The sequence below is a fragment of the Salmo salar genome, chromosome ssa02, assembly GCF_905237065.1.
Source record: "Salmo salar chromosome ssa02, Ssal_v3.1, whole genome shotgun sequence".
Classification (NCBI taxonomy): Eukaryota; Metazoa; Chordata; class Actinopteri; order Salmoniformes; family Salmonidae; genus Salmo; species Salmo salar.
In genome coordinates, this window is record NC_059443.1 from 79,273,716 (window position 1) to 79,283,194 (window position 9,479).

The 9,479-nt window shown below is 45.7% G+C and overlaps 1 protein-coding gene across 1 annotated transcript; it reads right to left on the reverse strand.

The window, feature by feature from the left end:
- Positions 1 to 555: 555 nt before the first annotated feature.
- Positions 556 to 9,478, reverse strand: eri2 (ERI1 exoribonuclease family member 2). The gene is made up of 9 exons (XM_045710649.1): positions 9,242 to 9,478; positions 8,976 to 9,040; positions 8,801 to 8,881; positions 8,556 to 8,683; positions 7,581 to 7,734; positions 6,553 to 6,653; positions 6,364 to 6,445; positions 3,705 to 3,793; positions 556 to 2,837 (listed from the first exon to the last, which is right to left on the reverse strand). The coding sequence occupies exons 1-9, from the start codon at positions 9,262 to 9,264 to the stop codon at positions 888 to 890; spliced, it is 2,673 nt and encodes an 890-aa protein (XP_045566605.1). The 5' UTR covers positions 9,265 to 9,478; the 3' UTR covers positions 556 to 887.
- Between the last annotated feature and the right edge of the window lies 1 nt (position 9,479).

The following is a 9,479-nucleotide window of genomic DNA, read 5'->3' on the forward strand; positions in this document are numbered from 1 at the left end:
TGACTTGTTTTAAGGACATTACATCAAAGTTGGATCAGCCTGTAGTGTGGTTTTCCACTTTAATTTTGAGTGTGACTCCAAATCCAGACCTCCATGGGTTGATAAATTGGATTTCCATTGATTATTTTTGTGTGATTTTGTTGTCAGCACATTTAACTATGTAAAGAAAAAAGTATTTAATAAGATTATTTATTTCATTCAGATCTAGGATGTGTTGTTTAAGTGTTCCCTTTATTTTTTGGAGCAGTATATATCATACCCCCAAGACATGCTAACCTCTCACCATTACAATAACAGGAGAGGCTAGCATGTCTTCAGCGGTATGATCTTTGACCCACTAACTTTCTCACTCATTATTCACAGTTAATTTTGAAGGCTTACCGCCGATTCCACTATTTTTGCGCATGTAAAATATTGGTGGCTCTAGTACAGGGCGCCAAGAGGGACAATTTGCAATATGTGCAATTCCAACCTCATGTCAGAACACAAAACATTTATAATTTCCATTTTGGTCCGACCTCAACTGTTATATTTACAACAATAGAACCCATGTAATAAAATTCATGACATATTTTATTAATGACTATACCGACCTAAAAAGTATTTTACATTTCATCATGACGTCATGTCATCTCACATTATGAGGATCAATTCCATTTAGAAACTGTACAGGATATTGGTCAATGAATGCACCAGATTTAGTATGTGGACATAAATCATATACTCAAAACACGCATCATACATATTTTCATAAAGTACAGTTTAAAATATGAGACCTTTGTGAGGAGAATCTCAATTGCATTTCCTTGATTCCTCGTGTCCTCTCCTCGCCGCCTCACAAACCCATTGGATGAGAAGGAAATGCTTTTGAGAGTCTCCCTATGACCTCAAGCTAATTGATATCTCATCCTAGATGATGACAGGGGGACGAACAACACTGGAGTTGAGACCAAAACACAGAGCGATTGAGGCGGCAGCGGAGGCTGGTGATTTAGCCTGGAGGAGAGCAGACTCCCACTTAAATAACTCACATCCCTTCCTGGTCCCCCAGGGCCGTGTTTACGCACCGCACAGCAGTAGAACGCTCGGCCTTGGTTCGGACCGCCGTTACACACCGTTAGACGCTTGGCTCGCCGCCCACAGTCACACAGCGGGGCCGTGATCTTGGTGCTGCGGTTCGGCAGGAACGAGGACCGGTTAACGGACGAGGAGAGGATGGAGGACGATCCACCGACAGAAGGACGAGAGACAGAGGAGAGGCAAGAGTACTTGTGGATCATGAAAGATGAGTTTGGCGTCTCTGCGTGCAGACTTGAACGTGAAGTCGAAGGGTTAGGGTTATGGATGACAGGTCTGGGCCTGGCAAATGAAAGATTGGATGCAGAGCCGTTTGATGTCTGTGTGTGTGAAACAGAGAGGTTAGAATCACTGCTGGTGGTAACTGGTTTGGGTCTAGTGAAGGAAGGATTGGGAAGGTTTGTAGTAGAGGACATGGATGTGAAGGAGTTACCAGGGTTTTTTGTTGTGAGCGATCTTGACAGTGTAGCATGGAGGTTGGAGTTCTGGAGGCCTGGTCTGGGTTTGACAAAGGAATGATTGGATGCTGTCGAGGTATTGGATGTGATAGAAATACTGGATGTAGAAGAGGTATTTGAGGCTCTTGGCTTGTCCTTGTAGATCACAAAGGAGTTCTTTGATGTTGCCGTTTGCGGTCTTGACCGTGTAGCTGAGCGGTTGGAATCATGGGTAACAGGTCTGGGTTTGGCAAAGGAGAAACTGCATGAACTATTGGACCCAGAGGTGCTGAATATCCTCGTTGTCTCAGCTTTTGTAGAACTGGAGGATATTCTCGATCCGTTCTTGACAATCACAAAGGAGTTTTTTGACGTTTCCGTGTTCAGTCTTGACCGTGTATCTGAGAGGTTTGAGCCAGGGGTAACAGGTCTGGGTTTGACAAAAGAGGAAGGGGACAGACTATTGGGTGCAGAGGTGTTGTAGGTCCTTGTTGTCTCAGCCTTCAAAGACACCAAGTTCCTGGAGGACGTTCTAGTATCGGTCTTGTGTACCAGGCTGGTCAGATGTTGGCAGGGCGTGTTGGTGGTATTGGAACTAGGCCTACTGTTGGTTGGACCTCTACCAGGATTTGAATGTACTGGGCTTGGACACAGCAAGGTCTTCCCATAGACAGAGGTATCATCCACCTCAAACCTCTCGTTCTCTGTGTACACATCAGAAACAGAAGCCTCGTCACTAACCATGACATCCCAGTCTTCCTCCAACACCACGTCGTCATATGAACCGCACGACTCCGTTTCCACCAAGATGGGCAAGTCCTCCTCCATACTTCCTGTTTCTGGGTCAAGGGTCGGGTCTGGCTGGGGTAGATGGGTAATGCAATTCATAGTGGTGGAGACCAGAACGAGGCTGTTGATGTAGTGATGAGGAGAGGGGATATTGAAAGTCATAGGAGAGGAGACGGACCGTATTGTTCCTATTCTAACTGTTCTGCTGCTATTACTACTACCACCACACATTGGAGTGGTCAGACCATTTAGAAGGGTCTTTGGTGAAACAATACTCTGATACTGAACAGGTTCAGCGGTTAAGTTGTAGTTCACCTCTGTGTTGGGAACCATGTTGTCTGAAGGCTTGGGTCGTGTTTCAACAACGTCTGTGTTGCTAACTGGCTTGCTGTTGGGTTGATTTTCAAGATGGTCGCCGCTCTCTGCCGTCTTGGAGGTTTTTTTGATAGTGGTGTTGTTATCCCCCTTGTTGCTAGGACAAGCATTCCCTGGCACGTTCCCATTTCCAAACAGGGGTTTGGTCTTCAAAGGTGCCTAAGAGGTAAACAAATAAAATAAATCAATACATTATAATTATTTTTTCCCCCTTTTCTCCCCAATTACAATCTTGTCTCATCGTTGCGCCTCCCAAACAGGCTCAGGAGGCAAAGGTCGAGTCATGCGTCCTCCGAAACATGACCCGCCAAACCTCGCTCCTTAACACCCGCCCTCTTAACCCGGAAGCCAGCCGCATCAACTGATGACCGAGGTCAGCCTGCAGGCGCCCGACCCACCACAAGAGCGCGATGAGCCAAGTAAAGCCCCCCCGGCCAAACCCTCTCGTAACCCGGACGACACTGGGCCAATTGTGCGCTGCCATATGGGACTCCCGATCACAGCCGGTTGTGAAACAGCCCGGGATCGAATCAGGGTCTGTCGTGACCCCTCTAGCACTGAGATGCAGTGCCTTAGAACGCTGCGCCACTCGGGAGGCCTCAAATCAAAACATTTTTTTTACAAACTTTATTGATAGTCAGTCCAGTAAACAGAGGAGACTGAGTCATATTCACTAGAAACCAAACAGAAGAAAACAGACCCGAAACAAGGAGTGGCTTCCTGAACTCCAGTAAGAAACTCGTTTTCATTGCAAAACGTTTTACATGGCAAAATGTTTCGCTACGGTTTACACTAATGAATACAACCCAGGTGTGTATGGAACGGGGGAAGAGTCACCTACGCGCGTGAGTCTTTACGGGAGGAGGAGTGGGTATTCTGGGGCGTTGACAGAAATCCAAGGGTTCGATGTAGGTCGCCCCTGGGTGAGTCTTTAGGGGCGTAGTACAGTAGTCCAGGGGTCGTCAGCACGGTGGGGTCGTTAGTACTGGGGGTGTAGTAGTGGGGGTTCGTCAGGAAGCCACTCACCCTCTCCAGACTGCGCGTAATCTTCATCACACAGCCATCCCTCATCATCCTCCAGGCCAGGTGGGCCGTGTTGCGGGCGTCATCCAGGCCTGCAAATAACATTCAACAAAAACTGTTTTCTATGTACTATAAACTATGTCTAGATTATCAAAAATGCTGAAGAGAAATATTCACATTGTTTTATATGAATGTTATTCATTGTAACTGTTATGGGCTTCGTCCAGACCATCAAACAATATGTATATTATTCCCAGTAACTGACAATGATGACTGGAGTCTTGTGTGTATGTTTCGATCCTAATGTTATTAAATGACTAGTGCAGAGAATGCTAATACTTAGCTAGCCAGCCACTAGTGCTAAGGATGCTAATACTTAGCTAGCCTGCCACTAGTGCAGAGAATGCTAATAGCTAGCTAGCCAGCCACTTGTGCTGAGCAATTAGTGCTTTTTTTTGAGGACGGTTCAGTTTCAATTCGATCATTTAAAAAATAATCCAGGTTTTCGATTATGTGGGATGAATGCTGTAACACAGAATCCAACTATTACTAAAAGTCCCATGATGGCCCCTCACTGCTCATCACCAATTAACCATTTATTCACTTTACTCTAATAAAATATTTCAGTTGTTGTGTATATAACATTTGGTTGATCTCTGTAGAGCTGCTGTCTGACAGAAATCAGTATTTTGTAGTTCTTCAAAGTAAATAAGGCATACTTTTCTGACTGCTGATTACCAACTATCAATCACTTAGAGCATGCATTTTCAGGTAGAGAGCTACCTCATGAAGCAACAGCTGCTCTCTTCAGCCTCTTCCGTAGCAGGCATAACATAAAACAGACCGGACAAGTAGACGAGCAATGGATTATGGTTATTGTAGTTAATTACCACATTTTATGCGCTAAACTATGTGGAATATTGGCCTGTTGGAAACTACAACATCTCACAGTTCAGGCTGGATCTGATGCATCTCTAGAGAAACTACACATTGAGCTCACAGAAGAAGAAAAAAAGACCTAAATGGAATTTAAATAATTTAACCGATGTCAGTCAATGAGTTGTTAAATTTTTTTTTAAATAAACACATTTCTGTTAATCTCTCAGCACTATAAATGATAGAGAGATGTTTTTGGTCTGTGTGTACCTGAGTGCTCCTGTCCAGAGAAGCTCAGGCACTATAAATGATAGAGAGATGTTTTTGGTCTGTGTGTACCTGAGTGCTCCTGTCCAGAGAAGCTCAGGCACTATAAATGATAGAGAGATGTTTTTGGTCTGTGTGTACCTGAGTGCTCCTGTCCAGAGAAGCTCAGGCACTATAAATGATAGAGATGTTTTTGGTCTGTGTGTACCTGAGTGCTCCTGTCCAGAGAAGCTCAGGCACTATAAATGATAGAGAGATGTTTTTGGTCTGTGTGTACCTGAGTGCTCCCGTCCAGAGAAGCTCAGGCACTATAAATGATAGAGAGATGTTTTTGGTCTGTGTGTACCTGAGTGCTCCTGTCCAGAGAAGCTCAGGCACTATAAATGATAGAGAGATGTTTTTGGTCTGTGTGTACCTGAGTGCTCCCGTCCAGAGAAGCTCAGGCACTATAAATGATAGAGAGATGTTTTTGGTCTGTGTGTACCTGAGTGCTCCTGTCCAGAGAAGCTCAGGCACTATAAATGATAGAGAGATGTTTTTGGTCTGTGTGTACCTGAGTGCTCCCGTCCAGAGAAGCTCAGGCACTATAAATGATAGAGAGATGTTTTTGGTCTGTGTGTACCTGAGTGCTCCCGTCCAGAGAAGCTCAGGCACTATAAATGATAGAGAGATGTTTTTGGTCTGTGTGTACCTGAGTGCTCCCGTCCAGAGAAGCTCAGGCACTATAAATGATAGAGAGATGTTTTTGGTCTGTGTGTACCTGAGTGCTCCCGTCCAGAGAAGCTCAGGCACTATAAATGATAGAGAGATGTTTTTGGTCTGTGTGTACCTGAGTGCTCCCGTCCAGAGAAGCTCAGGCACTATAAATGATAGAGAGATGTCTTTGGTCTGTGTGTACCTGAGTGCTCCCGTCCAGAGAAGCTCAGGCACTATAAATGATAGAGAGATGTTTTTGGTCTGTGTGTACCTGAGTGCTCCCGTCCAGAGAAGCTCAGGCACTATAAATGATAGAGAGATGTCTTTGGTCTGTGTGTACCTGAGTGCTCCTGTCCAGAGAAGCTCAGGCACTATAAATGATAGAGAGATGTCTTTGGTCTGTGTGTACCTGAGTGCTCCCGTCCAGAGAAGCTCAGGCACTATAAATGATAGAGAGATGTTTTTGGTCTGTGTGTACCTGAGTGCTCCTGTCCAGAGAAGCTCAGGCACTATAAATGATAGAGAGATGTTTTTGGTCTGTGTGTACCTGAGTGCTCCCGTCCAGAGAAGCTCAGGCACTATAAATGATAGAGAGATGTTTTTGGTCTGTGTGTACCTGAGTGCTCCCGTCCAGAGAAGCTCAGGCACTATAAATGACAGAGAGATGTTTTTGGTCTGTGTGTACCTGAGTGCTCCCGTCCAGAGAAGCTCAGGCACTATAAATGATAGAGAGATGTTTTTGGTCTGTGTGTACCTGAGTGCTCCTGTCCAGAGAAGCTCAGGCACTATAAATGACAGAGAGATGTCTTTGGTCTGTGTGTACCTGAGTGCTCCCGTCCAGAGAACTGTATCCCTAGATCCTGTAAAGCTCCATTCAGTCCTTTTGGTTTTCTGTTGTAGAACAGCTGAGAAAGAGACATGAGTTAGACTGGGTTAAGAGTAACACACACACACACACACACACACACACACACACACACACACACACACACACACACACACAACCACCTACTCTGTACGTAGCTCTCAGGTCTATCCAGCTGTTCAGAACAGCAGGTTTGTGGAGCTGCTTCCGTTTACACTCATACAGCAGACACACCCCCAGGTCCCAGTCTGAAACAATAGGACACAGATAATCAAGTTGAACAAGCTTATTCCCATTAAATGTTTGAGACTGTACAAAAGTGTGAAAATATCCTTATTTCCTCTAAACCTTAAAGAATCCACTGAAAGGCAATATATAGTCAGATATGAGTCCTGGGCCCACAGAGAAAGGCAGTATATAGTCAGATATGAGTCCTGGGCCCACAGAGAAAGGCAGTATATAGTCAGATATGAGTCCTGGGCCCACAGAGAAAGGCAGTATATAGTCAGATATGAGTCCTGGGCCTACAGAGAAAGGCAGTATATAGTCAGATATGAGTCCTGGGCCCACAGAGAAAGGCAATATATAGTCAGATATGAGTCCTGGGCCCACAGAGAAAGGCAGTATATAGTCAGATATGAGTCCTGGGCCCACAGAGAAAGGCAGTATATAGTCAGATATGAGTCCTGGGCCTACAGAGAAAGGCAGTTTATAGTCAGATATGAGTCCTGGGCCCACAGAGAAAGGCAGTATATAGTCAGATATGAGTCCTGGGCCCACAGAGAAAGACAGTATATAGTCAGATATGAGTCCTGGGCCCACAGAGAAAGGCAGTATATAGTCAGATATGAGTCCTGGGCCCACAGAGAAAGGCAGTATATAGTCAGATATGAGTCCTGGGCCCACAGAGAAAGGCAGTATATAGTCAGATATAAGTCCTGGGCCCACAGAGAAAGGCAGTATATAGTCAGATATGAGTCCTGGGCCCACAGAGAAAGGCAGTATATAGTCAGATATGAGTCCTGGGCCCACAGAGAAAGGCAGTATATAGTCAGATATGAGTCCTGGGCCTACAGAGAAAGGGAGGGAAATAAGAATTTCTGATTTCCGTATCAAAACATTTGGTCTCATTTGAAGGTGACCCGGGTAACCGTTCCTATCCTAAGCTACTATACCTGACCAGGTGACGAAGGCACAGGGGCGCTGCTCTGCGACTGGAGCCCTCTGGTCCCTGGGGAAGACCACACCCCTCTGGTGCTCCAGAGTCTGCAGCCACCGAGAGAACCGGGACAGACAGATGTGAAGGGGAACCCCGGCCTCCACCTGTTGCTGTAAACAAAATGAATAACAAAGTGTGTGTGTGTGAGAGAGAACCGGGACAGACATGTGGTTCCAGTGAGCTGGGTGCAGAAGTCAGACAGTGTAAATACCTGTGTGGTTCCAGTGAGCTGGGTGCAGAAGTCAGACAGTGTGAATACCTGTGTGATTCCAGTGAGCTGGGTGCAGAAGTCAGACAGTGTGAATACCTGTGTGGTTCCAGTGAGCTGGGTGCAGAAGTCAGACAGTGTGAATACCTGTGTGATTCCAGTGAGCTGGGTGCAGAAGTCAGACAGTGTGAATACCTGTGTGATTCCAGTGAGCTGGGTGCAGAAGTCAGACAGTGTGAATACCTGTGTGATTCCAGTGAGCTGGGTGCAGAAGTCAGACAGTGTGAATACCTGTGTGATTCCAGTGAGCTGGGTGCAGAAGTCAGACAGTGTGAATACCTGTGTGATTCCAGTGAGCTGGGTGCAGAAGTCAGACAGTGTGAATACCTGTGTGATTCCAGTGAGCTGGGTGCAGAAGTCAGACAGTGTGAATACCTGTGTGATTCCAGTGAGCTGGGTGCAGAAGTCAGACCGTGTGAATACCTGTGTGATTCCAGTGAGCTGGGTGCAGAAGTCAGACCGTGTGAATACCTGTGTGATTCCAGTGAGCTGGGTGCAGAAGTCAGACAGTGTGAATACCTGTGTGATTCCAGTGAGCTGGGTGCAGAAGTCAGACAGTGTGAATACCTGTGTGATTCCAGTGAGCTGGGTGCAGAAGTCAGACAGTGTGAATACCTGTGTGATTCCAGTGAGCTGGGTGCAGAAGTCAGACAGTGTGAATACCTGTGTGATTCCAGTGAGCTCAGTGCAGAAGTCAGACAGTATGGGGTGCTCCTGCGGCTGAACGTACGTATGGAACTCTGACTCCACCTCGCCTGTAGCGGTATTCAGGAGAACTGCAGGAAACTCAACTAGATGGGGGGAGGCAAGGGGGAGAGAGGAGAGGGGAGGGGGACAAAAAAAGTGCAATGGTTACAGTATGTAGGTATGATATTACCACAAATATTGTCAAAGTACTGTACACTTACTAATCTCCTGCCCATAGCTGTTCCTCTCTCTCCAGCACGTGGATTCGAAGTCAATGACAATCAGATATGGAAATATTTGATCTGGAAAGTAGAAAGTCAAAAGTTATGGAAGTTGAACGAGATGTCATTGATTCAAGCAGAAAACCAAAAATGTAGGGCGTTTTAAAAGACTTACTAGATGTTAGTGGTTTCTTCTGTCCAGTTGATGACTGGCTGCGTTTCCTCACGAACCCTAATTGTCTGTTTTGTTAGGGAAGACATCATCCCTTCAGTTTTGTCACCCCCTGCCACTGTGAACATTACTCGTTGTACTTTTATGTTCATGGGAGCGCTAAAAACCATTTGAGAATCATGGCAAGTCGGCATTTGAATTACATTGTTTCTCGGCTAGTATGGCTGTCTAGATATACTCTAGCTAGAAAGCTAGCTAACGTTACTTACTTCGCCAGTTTCTTTGTAGACATGTCGTTTTCCTCAGGCCACGGACTCAACTTCGTTACGAATAGTGTACATTAAAATGTGAACAATGTGACAACCGAAGTACGACTTCAAAAATAAAGTACCAGGTAAAATATCGCATACAACTTCATAACAAAGCAGTGTTGGATTCGCGGTGATCTTTTTTGAATTCTCGTCGCATCTGTGATACTCTGCTGCGCTCGACTGGTTTGGGCTGAAA